Source organism: Lineus longissimus, chromosome 11 (assembly GCF_910592395.1).
Source record: "Lineus longissimus chromosome 11, tnLinLong1.2, whole genome shotgun sequence".
Classification (NCBI taxonomy): Eukaryota; Metazoa; Nemertea; class Pilidiophora; order Heteronemertea; family Lineidae; genus Lineus; species Lineus longissimus.
The window spans coordinates 2467648-2491405 of NC_088318.1; the positions used below are offsets into that span (position 1 = coordinate 2467648).

At 40.1% G+C, this 23758-nt stretch overlaps 2 protein-coding genes across 5 annotated transcripts; one reads left to right on the forward strand and one right to left on the reverse strand.

Moving 5' to 3' along the window:
• Nucleotides 1-234: 234 nt before the first annotated feature.
• On the forward strand, nucleotides 235-9589 carry LOC135495826 (partitioning defective protein 6-like). The gene is made up of 3 exons (XM_064784799.1): nucleotides 235-392; nucleotides 1155-1380; nucleotides 5816-9589. Exons 1-3 carry the CDS (start codon nucleotides 327-329, stop codon nucleotides 6634-6636), a joined length of 1113 nt encoding a protein of 370 aa, XP_064640869.1. The 5' UTR covers nucleotides 235-326; the 3' UTR covers nucleotides 6637-9589.
• An 808-nt stretch (nucleotides 9590-10397) lies between these two features.
• On the reverse strand, nucleotides 10398-23464 carry LOC135495639 (GA-binding protein subunit beta-2-like). Of its 4 annotated transcripts, none has more exons than XM_064784456.1 (10): nucleotides 23389-23464; nucleotides 22402-22731; nucleotides 22043-22167; nucleotides 21441-21606; nucleotides 21119-21217; nucleotides 19682-20143; nucleotides 19091-19319; nucleotides 18606-18740; nucleotides 16419-16520; nucleotides 10398-12503 (listed from the first exon to the last, which is right to left on the reverse strand). In XM_064784456.1, the coding sequence occupies exons 2-10, from the start codon at nucleotides 22613-22615 to the stop codon at nucleotides 12257-12259; spliced, it is 1779 nt and encodes a 592-aa protein (XP_064640526.1). In that variant the 5' UTR covers nucleotides 22616-22731; nucleotides 23389-23464; the 3' UTR covers nucleotides 10398-12256. The 4 variants fall into 4 exon arrangements, with proteins under 4 accessions (XP_064640526.1, XP_064640528.1, XP_064640525.1 ...); XM_064784458.1 differs by lacking the exon at nucleotides 16419-16520 and adding an exon at nucleotides 13940-13972 and having other exon boundaries at nucleotides 23324-23456; XM_064784455.1 differs by having other exon boundaries at nucleotides 23324-23456.
• Between the last annotated feature and the right edge of the window lie 294 nt (nucleotides 23465-23758).

Here is a 23758-nt window from a genome sequence, read left to right on the forward strand (position 1 = left end):
TATTACCTTATACTTAAATATCCTGTATAATATTCACTAAATTTTATCCGAAAAAATATAGAAAAACTTTTCCGAATGATTTAATAGGCGATATAATGATGTAGAATTAATACTTTAATGAAATAATTATTATGATGTAACACTTCTGTTTTTGTGATTGAGGTAAATTTCTAGGAAATGTTTTCTTCGTCACCACAAAGTGTCTTCTACGTCGCGCGCACCTGATGCCCTCGATTCTGTGTTTTGAGTAGAAATTAGGTCAATCAACTTCATCAGGTTGCTGGTTTCCTGCATTTCTGCCCTTGGATAGGGCTTCTTTCCAAATCATGTCGTTTAAGAACGCCAAATCGCCTCCTAGAGGTCACACAAATATCGTAGAAGTCAAAAGCAAGGTAACAACGCAATTTATTTCTGTTTGAAGAGGTTACGCCTAAAGTTTTAAAATATCTTTTTCGTGTGTCACCAAGTTTGTGTACATTTTTATACAAACAGCAGTACATTACTACTCTACTGTACATGGATTCACCTCAGTATGTTGAGTACCGTTACACAGACACAGTGTCCAGTGACACTTTGATACATGTATATCATTGTCATGAAGCATGATGACTGACAGTTGCCGTATGTGGGTTGGTAGCAGGCTCGGCCTTGTGAATGCGATTCATGCGGAGATTCAGTGTTGCAAAATCGTGCTCATGATGAACTGTCGAACTGACAGTGACATACCCATAAGGCTTAAGGACAAGAAATTCGAGGAGACATTTCGCCGTGCCATCGGCCATGTCTTTCCTTTGCTCTTTTGTTGGGATGATTATCGCCCAAATTACATTGGGGGATTAACATGATGCATGATGACACCCATGATGTGGCAGACGTGCTAAGACCTCTCCAGCCATTCTCCAAATCTAAGGAACCACAAATGTCTCACCTTCTGTTTTTGCCGCTTCATAGCCAACGTTGCCTTCTATTTTTGCCACATTAATAGATTTCATAACGAATATATTATAAGTCGGTGACAAATGCTGAAGAAAAATAACTTTTGGAAACATTTCCTGAGATCTCTCATGGAGGGTTGGCAGGTCTGCCATACATTCAGTTCCCAAGCTTCAGTTCAACACTTTGACATTCATTAATGTCCCTTTTTCAAATTTCAGCTTGATGCAGAATTCCGTCGATTCGCTGTAGACAAAGAGAAAGATACTTCATTTGAAGCCTTCCAAACAAAATTAGAAAAATTGCACAAACTAGAAGACATTCCATTCCTGATATGCTACACTGATCCGGTCCACCAGGATTTGTTACCTGTCAACAATGATGTAAACTTTAGCAAGGCACTTTCTACTTCCAAACCTTTACTGAGGATATTATTGCAAAGAAAAGGTAAGAATGATTATCTCGATGTTCAGGAACAATTCTCAACTAATAATAACTGGATGTACATGCCTCCAACGACCTATATATTACTAGGTCATCGCATAAACCTTGAAAACCAGTCTGATCAATTGCATTATTAGCCGGAAAGAACTAAAATGATCAGTCACTCTAACGCTACATGAAGTATCTCATAGCTCAGTGGCCAACTTTGTACATACCCTTTCAAAGCACAACTAGAATTGTCTTATTTACAAGACGTTGGAGAGGGAACACTTCGAGCAAGGAATAAGTTTCCATGGAATTGCGCTGTACAGATTCAAAAGACTCATTATATTATCGTTATTATTTATATTTTGTGCTGTTAATCAGTCTGGCGATGTGAAGATGTAGATTGTCTCACCACCTTATTGTCCCCAATTTGAAAATAATGGGATGATGATGACCTAATCGAGATTGCATGTAAGATATCCTTTTCAGGCCGGTGTTATGATGGCCTGATTGTAACCAATTATTCAATTATAAGAACAAAGTGTCCATGAGAATTGTGGATCAACAGCAAATCATGTTTTATCTCAATCTATTAGTATGATCAACTAAATTAAGATTTTTTTGTTTTTCTGCACTGTCTGAGCTATCTGGATTGTACCAGATAGAATTGATGCAGTATTGAATAGAAGACTACTTGACACTCGTGACGACCAAGTCCTGTAAAGACTGGCTGTACCATATAAATATTTACAAATAAAAAACTTAACTTTTGATTGTATCGGCATCCTGTTTTCGGATGTTGAAATTAAAATAATTTTTACATTGTTGCTATTTCATGAAACTGCTGCCAAACCCTTTAGTGCCTACTGCTGTACTGACTAGTATACATGTACGATTCATTTATTTGACAGCATCCCGAGTTGATTTCACCTCAAGTTAGGGAGAGATTCCTTCACATTGCCCAGCACAATTTAATATCAAATCCACTGACACAAACTACGAGAAACAATTACATTCCTTGGCTTTGGAATGTCGATTTGATATTATCAAGTTTCATAGTAGAACACTGTTCCACCTTATTTCCATTTAGAACTGAATGCTAATTATTGCCATCAAGGCAAGCTGGACTGGTTGTTTTACAATAGGTTACTTTCAATATATTATGCACATGTTTCATTATTATATTAGTCTCTCTGAGTCCAAATTACAAATGAAGTGCATCTAACTAAGGAACCCAAAGGATGCAACACTTTGTTGCTATGCATCAGCATCTTTGGTACATGTCCAATAACTACATCTTATGGACATGAATTGCGACTCGACTGTTCGTTCTTGGTTTCTGTTCAACCAAGTTGTCTTTATACATACATAATGTAAGTTAGAGCTTGCGCAAGTCCTTGTCACAGTGTGCATGATAGATGTGCACAAATTGTGGCAAACGTAAGTGGTACTCCCAGAAACACTTGAACCCTGTGAATTATGAGCTGTTCATTATGGTCCTACAAAGGACCTGGCATATGCCAGAACTGGCGCTTGATTGCACTGGTCCTTTGGTAAAGCACTTTACCATATTATAATACATCACATGCATAAATGATGCAGGCCTACCCTTGGAATGGAAGAGCTGGATTGTATCTTTCAAAAATATGCTTAAGTCAGTTTACTAAATCTTTATTGTACATCACTTAGCCTAAACATTGCATTGTGCTGGTTAAAATGATGAGGCACAGGTCTAATCTACTGTGGGGATCTTTGATCGAACTACATTCATGGCATTCCAGAGCCAATCTCATTGAGTGTTCCTGCCGACTGTCAGGATCCTTAGTATAAAAATGTAGGCCTACATTGTATGCATACAACGTCCTGATCAACGAGATTGATCCAGGCCTGTTGTATACATATAGGCCTATAGACAAGATTATTTGGTTGACAGGAGGGCCTATCGTTCCTCGGTATTCCAAGTCTCTTGGCCATTCTAATCACAGCAAATCCACGAGTATTGTTTACATAACAAATACAATGAGACCTACTTTATTTGAACAATTTTATGCTGTCTTTGTGAAGTGCTCAGTTGGTAGTGAAATCTTCTGTCTAATTTGCATACATAACATGTATACTGATTTTGTCTAGTGTAACCAAATGAAAATTCAAGTGGTACTGTTTCTTTGCTCTGCTTTGAGTGTGATGTTAATCTCGTGGTCGGAGCCATCGCTGCACTTTCTAGAAATAGTTTTGGCCCCATGTCTCCAAAATATCGGCCGGTTTTCAAAGTTGTGTGGATGGCTGGTAACACATTTAGGCCTACACAGCGATGGGTTCTCTGTGTAACATCAGGATTTGGTGGGGTGATCAAGTCCGGTAACTACACAACAACATCGTCAGTGTAGGTCCTATCTTAAAGTCGAACATGCCAGACCACCCACCTTGCTCGATTAATATTGATAATCAAAAATTGAGGCTTATCATGTTTTCACTGCAGAAAGTTTGTGATAAGTTAAGATACAGACATAATGTATGTAGTGAAACTGAGGTGAACACTGAACTCCTTGGTAGAGAAGTACAATGTAACAAAAAAAGTCAGTCTGTTTTTAAAATGGATTTCTTTCACTCCTTTTCGTTGTCAGTGAAGCTCTGCAGGCTTCAATTCAAACTCAGTTGATAATGTTTGATCTACCTTGATTTGGTAAATCAGTCCTCTGGCGAGAATAAGACATGGGAGTGGGCTGTGTAACACTAACAGCTACCTTGGGGCAAGTCAGCAAAGGGTGTGGTTGGCGAGACGGAACCAACTGAATGCGTAAATGTCAAATTATTCAGAGGGAATAGATTTTCTCTTCACATTTTTGGGTTGAGTCATTGACATTGTCTTGAAGAAATATTGGAAGGCATGACAGTCACACTCACAGGGCTAGATTGAAAAACTAGACTCAATTCTCAGCCAAATGATGTGTTTAGACCAAAAGAGGCTGTTGGTATCAGGCTGATGGTTTGGTATGGGATGGTGTTCTTTGAAAATGAAATCTGACAACATCTTGGCAAACATTCCTACCGATTAGATTTTGTTGAATGTTTGAACTTCAGGCCGCCTTTATTTGTATTGTAATGTCAAAATGTTGGAACAGTGGTCGCCACCAGTGATCAAATTAGGTCAGATTGCAATGGACATTGCACTACACATATACGCAGTTAAGATATCAAAGTATATGATTCACGAAGAACATGAGAAAAAAACACTTTTTGACCAGGAAAAACTGAAGTATTCTTCTTCTAAAGGTACTTTAAATAACTGATATTCTGCTCACTCTTCAAGATGTGGGTTTTTTTGGGAGTTAACGTTCCCAAGTTCTTGGAAAAATGGTGATGATCTATAAACCAAACATGACAGTTGATTCCTCTATGATGACGCTTACTTTGTGTTCCACGGCCCTCTATGCTTGGACAGTCAATTAACCAGCAATGGCTTGTGCTAAATTGGTGTGTTTTATGGTGCAGAACTAATTAAAAATCACTAACTGTTCAATTGATATGATCAAGTTATTGATTGTGACTAATTAGATAGTGGTTATTTTTGTTGCACCTGAGTCTAGCAGCATCCCACAAATAATCATTGCTTGTGATGAAATCTCCCATTTTCTCTGGTAAACGTAGATCCCTGCGACAAAAATCAGTCGCTGCCGATGAGACCTGGGATAAAGATCAAACTAAAACAACCAACAGCTGATTGGCAATGATAATATCCTATGACTGGCAGTGCTAAAATCAAAATACATTTTCAATCCTATTTTGACAATCAAACCCAAAAAACCTTGGCACATTAACTACATGTATACACAGCAGTATGTATTGATTAAGGTAACAGAAATACCATGATTCAGACCGTTCCTGGAATATTAGATCAGATTGGTCGGCTTGTTTTCATGTGACGACTCCCGTTCATTGTTATCAGCATTCTTCAGAGAAATAATTGGTACTCTGATATCTGTGTGAACATCCACTTGAGATTTTGTTGAACTTTTTTTTAAAATCAACACTTTGAGTGTCAGCATGACACTTCTCAAAATTCGGTCTGTTTCAACAGTGTTCTTAAAGGTTCTGCTGTAGTGACCTTTCTATGAATTTCTGTGTGTCCTTTAAAACTTGCTGGGATAGTATAATGATTTGATTGACCCAAAAAGTTTTTTGACATTTTGATATTGATTTTGCTATGCTGTGTTCATGTATAAACACAGTTATTCTTATCACAATGTTATAGAAATATGATATGGGCCTACCAGTTTTAAATATCCTTCAAGTCTGTGATAAAAGTGTATATATGTACACAGGAGATGAGTGCATTATCAATACATTGACAGTGGAACGTCCATTAGCAGACATCTTTGTAGCATATTGTTGATTATCGCATTTAATCTGACATGACTTAATGATATTTTCATATCGCTTGTCTATTTTTCAGGCGAGAGCTACTTTGAAGTGAACGGATATGGCGCTCAAATCGTCAGAAAACGTAACCCAGTCATCAGTCGAATCATCGGCGAAGAGGTCAAAATGCGCCCGCAAATACGTATCAGTATGCCAGAAGACTTTCGTCGAGTGTCCGCCATTATTGATGTGGATATTGTCCCCGAGTCGTGTCGGCGGGTAAAACTTATGAAAAATGGAACAGATAAGCCGCTAGGGTTTTATATCCGTGATGGTACGAGTTTGCGTGCCACGGCGCACGGGGTCGAAAAAGTTCCCGGGATTTTCATATCAAGATTGGTACCTGGTGGTTTAGCCGAGAGCACAGGATTGATTGCGGTTAATGATGAGGTCCTCGAAGTGAACGGTATTGATGTTGTGGGTAAAACCCTTGATCAGGCGACCGATATGATGGTGGCTAACAGTAGCAACTTGATCATTACTGTCAAACCTGTAAATCAGCGTAACACGCTGGCTGGGCCACACCGAGGTGGTCATCGCGGGTCTGCTATGTCGACCTTATCAGCGAGTTCATCGCAGTCGAAAACATCGGTGGATTCCGACGATGTTGTGGATTATATGAATAAGGAGGACGAGGAAGACGAAGACGAAATTGAGGATCATCAAAGGACGGAATCAGAAACGTCACCGTCCGAGTCGCGGAAGGACGATTCTAAAACAGACACTGAGCCCGATGTGAAAAGTGAGACGTCAGATACGAAACCCGAATCAAATCAAGACAGTTTAAAATCTGAAAATATAACCAAGATTGATTCTGAAACTGACAAGAAAAAAGAACCGGTGGCGACTTTGTAAACAGTTTCACCCTAACCTGAGCCTGTTGTCGTCTGTCATGTCTGCAGTATCGTGTGGTTTGAGTTAGGGTGGAGAGAATGTTGATATTTTTCTAACTTGTAAGGATGCAACTGGTCAGTGGGCTAAAATGAACCAAATCTGCCCGATATGGGACTTGGCATACTCGTTGGACTTGGAAGACTCGTCCATATGCAATTGCAAGGATCTGGTTAACGGTAGCCCGATGAAAGCAAGGATAACTTTATTTGTCCTCCCACGACTCAGGATCAATATGTTTGATCAAGTCGCCAGATGTTGCGAGTGTGATTTTATACATATCATTTTTATTTGACATGAATTCAGTGGTTGTGTCGATTGAAACTGAAGATTAATATTTGAACACTTCAGCATGCCAGCGTGAGTGTGACATTGAATATTTTTGTATTAATGCAGTCATAAATGGGATTGGATTGGAAGAGGTTTTTGTTTATGTGGGTGACCAAATGGATAATATGATAAATTTTTCAAACAAATTACATGTACAATGCCAAGATTCTTGTAAAGGTTTAAAAATGCATGTCACACGATCATAAAAACAGTTTGTATTTAACGTATAACTCTTATTACTTTCAGTATGCATATGGTATCAAACTTATATGACAAGCTTGCTACTTGGACAAATTTCTGATGGTTTCTAACATGATATTGATAATGATATGGAAGTAATTGAAAATTTTAACTTATCACGGTCATCAAATTTTACAGTGAGGGCAGCTTACTACTGTCCAGGATGTATTCATGTAAAGAGGCTGTGTGTTTTAGCCTGGTAACTGCAGCTAGTAAGAAGATGCGAACGCCTTGCCTCTGATACTATGAATTTCTGGCCATCTTTCAAAACACATTCCTTTTTTTTTTGACAAACTTGATTCGATAATAGCATAATAATATTGATATTTTCAAGAATTCATGAAGACTTAGTCCTTATGAATTCTTGATATTATTTTTTGGTTGGGATTTGATTTAGGGTTCTTATTTTAAATTGTAGTATGGTTATCATAACTTGTTACATTTTGTAAATTTAGTTAGAAGTACATGTACATGTAATGTGAAAATCATAGTGATAATTGTAGATAAATGGCAGAGTAATTTGAGTGCTGGATTTGGAGACTGAGTTGCCCAGTATTCAAGGTTGAGGGAATGTGGAATGCACATCAGGTGTATAATTTGTATAACAAGCTCAAATGGTTTGAAAATGGACTTCATCTTTCTTTGAGAAGTTGCTGTGCCATAACCCAAATCTATGCAATATCCGACAACATCTCTGATCGAGTTATTCACTTTTTAACATAGGTCTGTCTAAAGAATTAGGGGAGGGGTGGGACTGTCTTTTGAACACTTTCATTCTTAGTGTAGCTGACTCAGTAAAATTTTTAATAGGATTGAATTTCTTTTAACCGATGGGTAAAAAAATGACAAAAGTTGCCTCCCTCGTGTGCAGCAATTTTGCACCAATCATGCCCTGTACATGTATGATGTGTTATGTGTACATGTATGAGTAAGGGAAGATGGTACAATTATAGGCTGGGTGTACAGTAATGTGTCCTACCAGCTGTGCTCTACACTGTAGGGACTATATAATTGCACCACTTTACCTTACAGTGTGATTTACATGATGAAGTTCTGCGGTTGGATTAAAACAAATTTATGAAAATTATGCATAGAGGCTGGGAACATATTCCTGTGAACTTTTTGGACATTTTGTGATGTTTTACATTGAAATTGATGTGCTTTTACAACTACGGATCACACCAGGAGTTTACGGTTACAAGCTGTCGACTCTTTTTGGGATTCACTTTTACTTATTAAGAAGAAATCCTCGGCTTTATCTATTATATCTATAATCTTTATGTATTTGTGCTACTTTAGCTTATATGTGCAACCACTCATTGAGTGTACATTTAGAAGGACACTGTTGGAGCAACACTGTGTTGCTTCAACAGTGAGTTGGTTCAACATCGTAACCAGATTGTTCTAGATTTGTTTTTAGGCCTGGTTTTAGATGTGACAAGGCAAGAGTATGCAACCATACCCCAAATGCTGGTATATGTGATCCCCAAATCATGAGGTGAACCTTATTTCCTTGCATGTGTATGTGCAGTGTATTCTCAATGAGTGGTGCATCTAGCACCTCTATCTAAAAGCTACTTCACACTTTTTGTGGGAACAATGTTCTCAATGTCTTTCGCCATTTTCTATGTCTTTTCACAATATTCCAAAGTTTGACTTGACAAATGTAAATAATTCCAACGGAATCTGTGTTTTGGTTGTGTTTATTTATGAAGGAGGGGTAAGATAAGTCTGAGATGAGGTCTAGGAAGTTTTTATATAACACATATCATTATGCTGCATCTAACAACAGTGGTTTGTAGACCTGGCTGTCTCTTTCAAGCAGATTAATTTACTTACCAGACATGAGACAGCTTGGTGGGCAACTATGTTTTACCAGACCAACTACATGTACAATGTACCATGTTTGCAGTATCTACCAGTCTAGCTACATGAACCAAGGCCACGAGTTCCTTGCCACCAGATGCCAGGAAAAACCAATGTTAGCAACTAAACAATGAAATCATGTAACCTTCTTATCTGCCTATTAGATTTTGCCTACCTGTTAGTCTGATCTGTTGATATACAAGGTAGATGAGGAAAGATCTGAGCCAGTGGTTCCTGGTAAAACATGGTTGAATATCTAGACCTCCTCCCCGATTTGGTCATCGTCCACACCAACCACTCCACAGATTCCTGTCATATTATAAGGGCTTCAATGCATTGTCACTTTACACAGCGACTTGTTACGATTTTTATCATATTTTACTATCAGTATATAGATGTAGCCACTTTCCACATCTTGGGCTTGCATCCTTGTTGTATATTGTGTATATATGCTAATAAAGAAATCAATACATGAAAACTATTATTCTCGTCTTTTATCTCTTTTTGAATGTGGGCCCCCCCCCCAAAACACATCCAACTATCCCGGGCCCAAGGCCCAAGACAAGAAATCCATGTCTCCGAGGAGAACGGTGTGAGCAGACTTGCTAACTCTCGTCCTGCGCGGAGGTCTTTCATGTCCGTCACATGCAGGCCTATCTAAGCGAGCACAAATTCAGACCACGCCCAACTACCAACAATGCTATCTGGACCCCTCGCAGCAAAATGTTGCACAGAAGATGAGCCCAAATGACACCAGGAGATAATGAAAGGAATTGATGTATCCGGATTTCAGAGAAGGTCAACCACAGTGGAATTATCGACCAGTCTGTCTCAACCTGCCAAGCTCAGAGCAACATGCACCTCGTTTTGTTGTGACGTGTCATGTATGGGGAACCGAACAGTAGACATTCCAGGTCTTCTGTCGCCTGGCACATATTGAGACAGTTGAATTGTTGTCGATGGGGACAGGTTAGTCTTTACTTCAGATGGGCAGTTTATGACCAGAATTCTTTCTCCCAGGAACCAGAAAATATCCAGTCCAATCCACCCATCAGCCATTGTGGGCTCAATTTGTTCTCAGTACTGGAAATTGTAGGTAGCCATGAGATAGGCAACACTGCCAATAGCCCTGGTTCTACTGTTAGCGTGCTGGACTTGCCCACGGAATTGACTTCACCTTTATGGACCGGTCACATGACGTAATTTGTCCAGGTAGGTGCGGGAATTCGTGAGTGTCAGGTGATAATGCCTCTTTGACTAGATAACACAAACTGTACTAGAAGAAAGTATTTGAATCCAACAGTTTATTTCAACATATTTTCATTGTTATCACAAAGAGATTGAGTAGTTTTTTGACAACATCACCGTAAAGTGGCTAGGTTATTCAACCAATGCCCCACTTCACCAACTTGAACATTTTAAGTGTCGGAAAAATAGATGTGTTGGAGAGGCCAACTAGATCACTGATCAGACACAAGAGGGCAGCACACTCTCCCTGATCTTTTCAATTCATTGGAACAAACTTCAAAAAGACCTAGATTTAAATGGTTTGTTACATATTGAACGTGGGATAGACACTGGAGTAATAATCATAGGACGGATAATTTGAAAAATCTTGGCACTGGAATGTATTTTTGAAATGAATCATATGAAATTAACTTAGAATAGATGAAGATAAGCATATAAAAATATCCTTATCACAATCACGGACGAAATTAGATTTATAATATACTGGTATATAATAACGATAAAGACTTTTTATATAAGGAATGCCTGAATAAATGAGTATTTACAGCTTCTATTGAGATACAATGTACTGTATACCAGACAGAACTCCTAGAGAGTTCATAGTTTTGATTTTCGCTCAACAAATGCCTAATCAATACCAGTACTAAAGCCAAACAAATCATAACTAAATACTGGTCTCTCACAGAGCGCAGGCCGTCATATGTAAGTTAAACACATGTCACCTCTAAAGAAGTTTGATAAGGTTTGAAATAGGATTTGACCCACTTGACAATGTTGGACTGGGTTCCCTGTTCAGTTCATCATGCGAGTCTCTGCTGCTTCGAATGCTGACACAACACACAACAGCAGTCAATCCTACCCAGAGACAAGTTTCATAGCAGAGCAAATTGGTTAATGCCTTTATTTATATGTCAACTTCAGAATTTATGCTTCAGAGTAAAATTTAGAAGCTTTCCGTCATCTGTTTTTCAGGGTACAGGCCAAACATTCCCTGAGAGGGCACTGAGCTCTGATGAAAGACCAGATCGACAGCTGTGCAAATGCAACCTTACCTGAAAACACCCAACACACCAAAAACACATATGTACAGAAATATAATCATTATACATCAAAGAATTTGAATTATCACATTGACATTATGACGTGTCTTACAATAATGGAGAAGCACATTTTGACACTTTTCAATAAAACCTGTCATAAAATTAGCAGAATGGCCAGCCTTAGTTCATCCCGAAGAAATCAGGGGTTAATATTAGGTGCAGGACCAGCGAAGTGAGTGTTAACCCCTGATAGTGGCCTTAGTGAGGAAAGGGTCAGTCACTGAGATCTTCAATAGATGTATCATGTACCGCTGAGTATATGAAGTGAATTTCAATCATTCTAAGTCTTCCATCTGGCCAAGGTCTGTAAATGTCACAATGCCAAATTTATCCCACACATGGCAACACTGCAAGTTCAAATTAACAATCCCTGACCGAAAATGGCGTGGTTTGATCAATATAACTATGAATCCTTTGACCAATGATACTGACACTTTCTGACTAGATAGTACATTCAATATTCATAGTACCAGTATAACTATCAGTATATGACAAAATACTTCATCACAGAATACAAAGCAATTCATTCAGAAAGACCTCTGTATACGTAACAAGTTCTGCTTCAATCCTATAAAGTCGTTCATGGGATGGCAGCAGGTTCCCTACAGCTTCTGTCAAATCATCTGGCCATACGGGTCATGTGCTCCAAGCTACTGCTTAAGTGCACAAAGACTTTGAATAGCGACAGAAGTTTTTTAAGCCGAGTCTAGACCTATTGGACGTAAAATAGGTCTTTTGTACAAGTGCTCATGAACCAGCTTAACTGCATCGGCACAGTATCTTTTGATACTCCATTGAACTCAATCCAACACTGCGACCTTCTCCAACGTTTCCACTTCCTTTCTCATCAGCCACATATCGTACGCCGACATTTCCTTATCTGCGTACGATTTGAGTAAATTCCGAATCCGTCCTGTCACGTCTTGTTCGTCTTCACCAGTCGGTACCTTTTGTCCGGTCGCTGCAGCAACCCTCGCCTTCTCCGCAGCCTCTTTCTGAGCCATCCAATTGTCGTATGATTTCTTCTTGGCACTATCCGCTCTTTTTCTGAAAAGGTCAATTTCTTGAGATGAATGGACGACTTTGAAAAAGATGCCACTGAGAATGACTAAGGTATTTTCAGCTTGGGAAATTATGACAGGGTCAACTAGGGACCCCCACTACCAGTCAAATCGGATACCACATAGTCGGAAGCTTATCTCTCCAGCAAAGGCCACAAACTGAAGATAAAAAATACTTCATCACCTTCACTTCACCTTAATTACAACTTTTTAAGAAATTTGTGATATGTTTTGATTAGGCCTTTTATGGGACTACTTGTTTTCCTATACATGTACAGTAAACAGTACAGAAACTTCAAATTTGACAGCCAAATTGACTTAGCAAATCACAAATCTGAATTGACATGCAAAGCATACAAATAGGTAAGAGCAAGAGTGTCTGTGACCATGCAGATTCAACAATGTGTTTTTATAGTTAGGAAGCATCATCAAGTTTTATTGGAGTTCAAATTTCAAAAGCTGGAGGTTTTACAAGTCTGAAGTGAGTGTTTCTAAAAGTCTGCCAAATGAGTATAAGGAGCAGTGTGATTTATGTGATTGGAAGCTGTAAGATGCTTTTCAAATCTGCTTGATTTTAAGCCACAGCAACGGTGTATGGAGGCAGAAGATGAGAGAGGTCAGCCCTGTCAAAGCTGGTAGCCTTCCCCAACAGGAGACAGAGGCTCACATCGACTCATGACAGAAATGACACAGATTTGCGATCAACCAAGCGAAGCAATGAGAAAGAATAGGGGCTGTTTACATGCTCAAGATAAAACAGGTTAGATATGTGGAGAACCAATGGCAAGTCGATGATCAATGCAAGATCTTTAAAAAAAACAAAATTGTCAATTCATCAGTGTTTTGGTCAAAGTGGTGAATTGTAACAATTTCACTTTCATTGTCAGCGACTTCGTAAGAAGATAAATGAGAAATTTTGAATATAAGCCACTTTGATATTCCATGAACTCTTAAAAGCTATGAATAGATTCTTTTGTTTTAAGACTTTCGAAAGCATAACCATGCTATCTGCCCTAAAACAAGCATGATAATGTGAAGAGGGTCTCCGAACAGAAGTCCCGAATTCCTTCTCAAGAAGTGGCAAATGGCCATCAACTTCATTGGTTTCTCATAAATGGACAGTGCATAGCGGATTGCTTTCAACTGAATGCAATACAAACATCTCCTCCAAGTCGGGATACATGTAGGGGATTTTGAAAGCGTCGTCGCTGCTGAAATAACGAAATGATGGCAACATAATGAATGGGAGCATGCACACATTTACAAACTCTGCTGGACCTGAGGAGCAAAACTGATAAAAATTACAAATACACAAGAAACGAAAAGCAGGATAAGAAACAAAGACAACAGAACAATCTAACATTATACTGGGACATTTTGAAGCAACTTTGGCGATTCGTTGAGAACAGTTCTATCACTTACACTTTCTCAGCTTCCAGCTGTTTAATTTCTTTCCTGTAAGAAATACATGCTCAAGAGTTTAGAAATACATGTACAGTCAAAACTAACAAAGATGAGGTGTTCGCGACACTAAGTTTCTTTTGACAACTGCTGTAACCATACTTTGATACATTTTAGACTTTAATTCAGTTTTGTCCTGGTAAACAGCAAACTCTGTGTGGGCACTCTAAGATTAAAACCATTACTGACTCCACAAATCTGTCCGGGTGATTACCTTTTTGTTTGGGTGCTATTAATGGAAAGAATTATTTTGTTCAGGTGCTTCACCTGGACAGAAAGAACTTTGGAGAATCCTGGGCCATCTATAAAAAAACTTGAAAGTGTCAAAAGAAGGATGTTTCAATGTTTTCTTTGGTATAAAACCTAGCTATACCTTGCATTGTTGGTTCCTCCAAAGTGTACGTCCCATTTCAGTACACAAGTAGAACGTCTATGCTATCAAATGACCGGTTGGTCCCTATTGCAGGTTCTAATACAGTTACTATTGTGTTTTATATGTACATGTAGATGCATAGGCCCCTGAATGCTAATTAGCGGGATTATCGGGCTAAACAATTTCCTAGCTAATCCCATTGTTTAGCCCGATAATCCCGCTAATTAGCATTCAGGGGCCTATGGTAGATGTGATTGCATTGTTTCACCGAATGACAATATTGGCAAGTGAGTTAAGATGAAACTGTAAGTTTTACTCTGTGTTGTGGTGTAATGTATTTAAGTACTATGTAGTAACAACGTCACTGCACAGTGGTGGCGCTAAGAGGGTACAATTGGAAAAACATTGACGAACCAACCTTTTCTCTTGATCATCATGCATATTTGTAAACATGTGTAGAACAATCAAATAAATAATAAATTGAGTATATGTCATTTAAAATAGAGTAAGAAATCGCTAGCCTAAGGCGTGACATACAATGACAAGGCATACGAGTGGCAAGTGATGATTCGATGATTTGTAAAATGCAAACTGTTTTTACTAATTTAAATCATGTTTTCTAGTTTGACTGTTGATCTAGAGTGTTGTGTTCAGATGAAACGATCGAGTGAAAAAAATTCACAAAAAAGTCCAAAGTTGAATCAAAGAACTAACTATTCGAGGTGGTGGCATGCAACACTTCATCATAATGACGTTTGTAATACCTTAGAACCTCCCACAACAAAGATGGTGGCTTGTTGGAATGGTGTAAGCATGTGGCACAGCCGTACCGCCAGCGAAGCCTTATAGGCCGAAAGAACAGAAGAGATAAAGATTATGTTATAATCATTGGTCCATGATGGGTGTATGCAGACTGTCTACTTGTATGATGTTGATGATGTTTCTGCAACTGTCTAACAGTAAACGTTTGATTGGCAGATGATGTAATAAAAGTGACTTGTCAAAGGTTTCAAGCAATGTAGTCTATAGTGAATATTGAAATCAGGATGTCTGGATCATAAACCTGACACTGTTTTAGAAAACCACAACAAGCAGACAACCTTTAATAATGTGTGATCACATCTATTCATGAAGTAATATAAGTTTGATGGGTTAATATGATCACACCAGGATTGCTGTGCGCATTCTGAAATATTGATGCATTCCTGATGATAAAGCATAATGTCACTTTTAACACCTTCAGCGCCGATCACGTAGATCTACGTGGCCCAAATCCCCCCTCTTTGAGCTGGTTATCGAAGTCTCACGGACTTCATGGAAGAACTACGCCATCGCCATCTTCAGGGCAAGATAGGAACTGAAAAGACCAAACGGTATTTTCAATTCCTACCATGCCCTGAAGATGGCGATGGCGTAGTTCAGAACGTAATGACTTCATGAAACTACGCCATCGCCATCTTCAGGGCAAGGTAGGAACTGGAAATACCTCTTCTTGTCTTTTCAGTTTCTACCTTGCCCTGAAGATGGCGATGGCGTAGTTCTTTCATGAAGTCCATGAGACTCCGATAACCAGCTCAAAGGGGGAGGGGATTGGGCCACGTAGGTTCGGCGCTGAAGGTGTTAACCTGTAATGAATATGGTTATCTTATCAATGATTGATATACAGATTTTCCACTGCAATGCAAGTCAAACAGCTGAAGTAACAGTGCTCAGTCTTCAGGACTGTAAAAATTGAAATACTGCCCATGGTTACCAATTACCGGTACACAGTATGAAATGAAAATAGCAGTGAAATTGGTGCATGTGCAGCTATCTATTAAGACTATGCTATGCATCCATTTTGGACATCAACCCATGCCCTAGAGACCCTACTGTCATCACTAACAGAGCGGCCCAAATGTGGATGGGACGTCACCACAGTTCAATACTGCCATTATTGAGCTAATGACAAAGTGTGCCAGGTGGATGAATGTCGTGAATTTGATGTCCAAAATGGTGCCTTGCTGTGCTGAGGTCATCTGCATGGCCTCTATTAGGCTCATGCAAGTGGTATGAATGAATACCAGCCTTTCAGGAGGAGGATCGGGCTTAGGTTGCGCAGGAGGGACAGATACTTCTGGTGAATGTTGCACAGGAGGGAGAAGATAATCAGGATGGTCAGGACACTCACTGGAATGAAATAGTTGAATGACAGTAGCAAAGCTTTGATGTGAGGGAAGGAGAGTTTGTGATAGTTTGTTGGCAAGATCAGAATCAATCTTAGCAACAAATTGTGAATGTTTTTAAACTCAGAAATGAATTTTCAATTCGAGATTGGAATGAATATGTGTATAGACAGGACTGCTAGGACAGGTGGACATTTTAACAGCAATAGTTGAAAAGACTAAAATTCAAAGAAGAAAAGGAAACTAGTACAAAAACCAAGCCAGGGTGTAAGGAAACTCTTTAACACCTTCAGCGCCGAAGCACGTAGATCTACGTGGCCCAAATCCCTCCAACCCCCTTTGAGCTGGTTATCGGAGTCTCATGGCCTCAATGAAAGAACTACACCATCGCCATCTTAAGGGCAAGGTAGGAACCAGAAAAAGTATTTTCAGTTCCTCCCTTGCCCTGAAGATGGCGACAGCGCAGTTCTCTCATGAAGTCATTTAAAGTTCTGAACTACGCCATCGCCATCTTTAGGGCACGGTAGAAACTGAAAAGACCGTTTCCTTGCCCTAAAACCACAGTAAACTTCATACCTTTTGACAGATGGATGTCTAGCAGACAATATTTAGAGCAAACATATGATATCGAGACCGGCCGGTGGCGCCCCAGTTTCTAATGGTTTTGCCATTGTGGCGTTTTGATGAACTAGCTGCGTGTGATGTGTACGGGTTTGTTCATAGCGATATGCTATACAGTGAGACCGGCCGGTGGCGCCCCAGTTTCTAATGGTTTTGCCATTGTGGCGTTTTGATGAACTAGCTGCGCGTGATGTGTACGGGTTTGTTCCTATCGATATGGTATATATCGAGACCGGCCGGTGGCGCCCCAGTTTCTAATGGTTTTGCCATTGTGGCGTTTTGATGAACTAGCTGCGCGTGATGTGTACGGGTTTGTTCATATCGATGTGGTATATATTGAGACCGGCCGGTGGCGCCCCAGTTTCTAATGGTTTTGCCATTGTGGCGTTTTGATGAACTAGCTGCGCGTGATGTGTACGGGTTTGTTCCTATCGATGTGATATATATTGAGAACGGCCGGTGGCGCCCCAGTTTCTAATGGTTTTGCCATTGTGGCGTTTTGATGAACTAGCTGCGCGTGATGTGTACGGGTTTGTTCCTATCGATGTGACATATATTGAGACCGGCCGGTGGCGCCCCAGTTTCTAATGGTTTTGCCATTGTGGCGTTTTGATGAACTAGCTGCGCGTGATGTGTACGGGTTTGTTCCTATCGATATGGTAAATAGCGAGACCGGCTGGTGGCGCCCCAGTTTCTAATGGTTTTGCCATTGTGGCGTTTTGATGAACTAGCTGCGCGTGATGTGTACGGGTTTGTTCATATCGATATGGCATATATCGAGACCGGCCGGTGGCGCCCCAGTTTCTAATGGTTTTGCAATTGTGGCGTTTTGAAGAACTAGCTGTGCGTGATGTGTAGGGGTTTGTTCATATCGATGACCGCCCGGTGGCGCCCCAGTTTCTAATGGTTTTGCAATTGTGGCGTTTTGAAGAACTAGCTGCGCGTGATGTGTACGGGTTTGTTCATAGCGATATGCTAAATATCGAGACCGGCCGGTGGCGCCCCAGTTTCTAATGGTTTTGCCATTGTGGCGTTTTGATGAACTTAATGAAAGAACTACACCATCGCCATCTTAAGGGCAAGGTAGGAACCAGAAAAGGTATTTTCAGTTCCTGTCTTGCCCTGAAGATGGCGATGGCGCAGTTCTATATTTTTGTATGTTTTTAACCTGCTCATCATCATGTAAACAATGTATATCCTCAATGTACCGCAATATGTGGTTTGAGTGCAATAAAATTCGTAATTCGTAATTCATGAAGTCATTTAAAGTTCTGAACTGAAGATGGCGATGGCGTAGTTCTTTCATGAAGTCATTTAGACTCCGATAACCAGCTCAAAGAGGGGGAATTAGGGCCACGTAGATCTACGTAGTTCGGCGCTGAAGGTGTTAAAGAGGGTTGGAGGGTTTGAAGCACCCAGGAGTACTACAAAGTCATGTTATCATTTCTCTTCACATGACATCACTTACTTATCGTCCTCATTTTGTTTTTTCTCATCATGCTCCGCCTTCTTAATCTCAGCAATCCTCGCTTCTCGATCTTTTTTCTGGACCAACCAGTCATCAAAAGACTTGGGAGTAGATTTACGTTTATAGCCATAGATCCTACAATAAGAAAGGAAGAAAGAGCTCTGTGACAGATGGCTTGAAGTTGGATACTCCTAGATACAAACAATCATTCATTTAGTATTCAAATGTATGCGTGAGTACGTACTGAAGAAACAGCCTGAATGAAAGTACCACTACCGCGGTTAGAATGCTGGGTAAGTCTGGTGCCATTGGTGTACCTGGACAGATTCATAGAGGAGCGATGACTAAGGAGAGATATAAGTCACTTGCATGAGGACACAGAGACATGACGTAATTCGTGGTTACAATCTTTCATGATCATCATATCCCTGCCACCACACGTACAACTTTCCCAAGAGAAAACAAAGAGGATTTAGGCCACTTACATATTATAAGCTTTTTGTCTACCAAATCTGCTCGCCCGAAGCTGTTCCTTGGCAGTTGGATCATCGATATCGACTAAACCATAAAGCTCCGTATCATCAGGGACCTGTTTCATCCGTAACACCTTGTTAGACGCCATCAATCGCCGAGTGGCCGGATCAGCACTGAGAGGCGGCTCCTCCTCAAGATCGTCTAACGTTGCAGTGGCTGTTGTTGCCCGTGACTTTTTGTCTGAAGAAAATGAAACATAAACGGTCTACTTCTTGTCCATTCGCTGACATAAGTTGCTATAATTTTCCACCAGGTGTTATCCCTGCAACGAGAGACTTCAGGCACTCTGTGGATTAGGTGTCACCAGCGTAAAACTCTATTGAAACTGCTGCCGTCTAATTTAATTGTTTTGCACAGCCAGCACAGTCTTGCCACCAGTAGAAATGAAGTCCCTCGTAGCTGTCTGCTGATGGTAGCAGAATCCAAGGGTGGAAAATTATGAAATCGGCGTCATTTTGGCACAATATTGTCCAGTTGCAGGAGTGAGTCAGCGAGTGCAAGCTAGACATAAAGAACATTTTATATGACTGACCGATACTTACTTGGTGTTTTTGTGAGCAGCGATGCCAGATAATGTTTATGTTGGTTGGCCTTCTCGTCCTCCTTCTTCACTGCCATTAACGTCTCCTTCCCAAGCTCGACTTGGACGTTCTCTGCCAAAACTTTCTTCTTACGTACTCCCTTCCCCTTCTTTCTCTCCAACGGCGCAGACGACGGCCGATGACGCCTCTTTGGAGAGTGGAAAACAGTACCTTCGAATTCACCAGGTGGCAGTATTTGCGTGTAGTAAATCTGAGTTTGCTTTCCATCCAACCAGACGGGGAATTTCGAGTCGCTGTATTGATGGGCCATGCGAGGAAGGTTCTGGAATTCTGGTTTAAGACTAGCGGCACGTTGTTGCCATTGGAAGAGGAAAAGATGGCGCTCACAGTCCTTGTGGCCCATTTTGCTGGCAATGTTAAGAGCTGTGTTCCCGTCATTGTCAGTCTCATTGATGTTAGCACCTGACAAAGTCAAGAAAATATACAAGTTTGTCACTATTTCTGGGCAATGAGTTTTAGAGTTGAAGGGTTTTCCAAGTGTAGGTAAGCCTATCAAGACAGTTAAGGGTTCCTGTATAGACAGCAACCCTGACAAGATTTCTTAAGGACAGGTGTCATACATGTACAAAGAACTCTTTAGCTTCATTCAATCCACACGCCGTTTACCAAACTAAAAGTTTCCATAACTGTGGAATAAATTCTCATTATGATACAAGGACTTCCCATTAAAGATTAATGCTAGTTCTATCACAAACATTCAGAGTCACCCCAGGCACAACACAACAATTTGTATAGACCAATATCCATCACAATTAACTATAAACTCTTTTATTGAAACCTGCTGATAAGCTTCTCACACTCAATTGTGAATGACATCTTAATCAATCAAGAGCACAAAGACTGTTCTCAAATCATACTTTAAAATATTTATGTATTATGCCAGTGCCATATGACATATAAAAAGATCGTCGCGCTTCGCTAAGTATTAGAATATCGCTGAAGGCGGTTTCACTAAATATGTCCTCATTCTATGGGAATCACTTAAGAGCTTTATCTTAAGGATCAACAGGAAAATGATTCTTCTTACGTTGTTTTGCACTTGGATGAACATCACTTGAAAAAATTATTATTCAATAATTTAAAGACTTGACCAAAGACACGTTACGCTCAGACAACTGTACTGTAGGCCTATGCAGATAACCTAAGAATTTCAAACCAGAAGTAGATATTTGTATAAAATATCACAGTTTGGGTATGGTGATTTAAAAGGAACCGCTTAAAAGTATGATTGGTGTGAAAATACATTTTGACCTGTAAGTTGTGCATGACATATTTGATCACATTTAAAAGTGTGGTTATTTAGAATTGGAGGCTCAGTGCTTGAAGCGTTGTCTTTGAGTGACACTAACCGCTCAAAAAATCGACGCATCCACTCACCCTTTTCTAGCAACAGATCAATGATCTTGCCATTGCCCCTGGCAGCAGCCACGTGTAACGCTGTCCGCCCCATCGGTGTTTTGGCATTCACATCAGCACCTAAAATATGGAGAGGAGTAAAGTAGCATGAGCAGTAACTGAGATTGAACAAAGGCGATGATAAAATTCATCTGATCTTAAATGGCCACCATGCACACTTGGCCATGCACACTTTGATTCCAGATGAAGAGTAAACCTAGATTGTTGCAAGACACCTCGCTGCGCATTCAACTGGGATTTACCAAAATTCTGCTTCTACCCATCATGAACGGTCTACTCTTACCTGCAGTAACCAGCTTTTCTACCATTTTCATATTTCCTCGATGTGCAGCCATGTAGAGTGCAATAAATGCCCTCTCGGCCAACCACACCTGCCTCGACCTCATCGTCATGTAATCCAGATTTGGAGTTCGATAATCGGTGTCCTGGGTAACACCAAGCTTGAAAACCTGGAAATGATTTTAAAAGTTTCAATTCGAGTTTCTCCACTGAGTATGTTTATTCATTGCATGTATTGGAAATGACTATGAAACAATATTGATTTTAAAAGTGATGCCCCAATTGACCAAGGCATAATTGGTCCAAACTACAGTACAGACTCTCTGAGAAATTGTGCTTGTTTAACATTTAAGAACTTCTTTCAGTTCTTTCTGCAACGAATATACTTGCGCCAACCAAATCTTTAAAAACACATGAACAGTAACACAACAGTTACCATGTCTCTACGATGGACCATTTTGCAGTGCAGTGTGTCATGAAGTCGCCACGACCTTTGATGATGCCAAACATTGCATCAAGTCATGACCTTATAAGGCCACAAGTGCAGTTTGAAATCAGCGGGAACAAATTTATTTAGTTACGTAGTCTAAGAAGGGCGTGGCTTACCCAGTCGACATCATTGGCAGCGACAGCATCAACAAGGGTCTTCCACATGTACCACACCTCCAAGTGAAGAGTAGCACCAGGAACAATATCATTGTGGCGAATATCCGTCAAGTCAAGCAGGTCACCTAGTGTGAAGTGTAAATCATTTTACAGTTATTTTTCTGATCATACAAAAATCTTAAAGGCCAACTGCAAGCCATTTAGTAGAGGAAAATTGACATCAAAATTTGATGCATTGATATGATGTCCACCCTGCTATGTTACCAGATGGACTCGTGTGGGGAATTGTTGTCTAGGATCATCATGGTTTCTGGAAACAAGGAAGTAAAAACTTTGCAAGAAATTTCTTTTTTACTTACCATCATCAAGGTAATGAAGTTTCTGAAGGTGATAAGGTATTCCACAAGCAAACTCCACCTGACCCTTAAGTTCACTGATTTTCATATCCGAGGAAACATTGTTCACATGAAACACTTCATCCGTGTGTAGTTTCACTTTAATTTTGAAAGCTTTATCCTTCGAGTATGAGTATGCTCTTGGGCGAAGGAAATGGGGTGGCGGTCTTCCTTTCATTTTGAATTTTAGCACTCCAAGTCCAAAGATATCCTCACATTAAACAATTTATGGCAAGCCAACCGCACAACTGTCAGGCTTCTCTAGCATGGTTTGATCTTGGGTGTCACATAACTCTGAAAATTCAAAATGAGTAAATATAATTAAGGTAAAATAATTTTTAGAATGTAAATTTTTCAGCTTCAGGCGCTGACCTACCTTCCATTCTTCAACTTCCCATGTTCTATGAATGATAGGCCTAATAGACCACATTTGAAAGTCGGTAAGCCAATTGGGTACATGTCATAACAAAGGCTCAACCTTCAATAATACTACACAGGCCACACCGTACTGTGTGTGTCAGTGGCAATCCTGGCATGATCATCCATGATCATGATGGATGGCATACTCTAGTGTCTACTGATCACTATCAGTCAGTGAATGTGTTACTGTTAGCCTAGGCTAGGCTGTAGGCTAACGTGAGTAAAAGATGCAACAAAATTAGAGTGTGTCAGAGTCAGTGCATTGCAAATGCCAACTGCAATGCCAATGAATGAGATGTCACTGCCCACTGATAGTGATACTGTCATGTAGCCTAGCTGTAGGCCTACATTATTTATACATAGCAGATAAAGCTAAATGATTCCCCTGGGCCTGCTGCTCACCGAAAAATAATGTTTTGATGAGCGAAAATCCCAAATTTGAGGAAAACTTTTAGCGTATACAGACCTGTGAATCAGTTAGCTTCTTTTTGGTTTACAAAATATGCAGAATTGATGATTGACAAGACCTACCAAAGCAGTTTTCTGAGAGAAGTTGGAGCTACAAAAAGTTGTAGAACCATGGAACCGCCATGTTGTTTACATCGACCACGTGACCACCCTGGCAACATTTCAGGTCTCGTTAGGGAGTTTTTCCCGAATGTACGCGATGATGACGTGCTCCATTAACAGGACGTAACATCTATTTTAAAATGCGTTTCCAAAGTGATTGCATGAGGACAACCCATTTGTGTCGTATATCACTGGAAACGCCTGATTCCCCTGATTCTGCAGGATGTTAAATCGGGCATTTTGTTTCTTTAAATAAGTTATAAGCGTCGCATTTACTCCTTGGAAACGCATTTTATGATAGATGTTACGTCCTGTTAACGGGCACGTCATC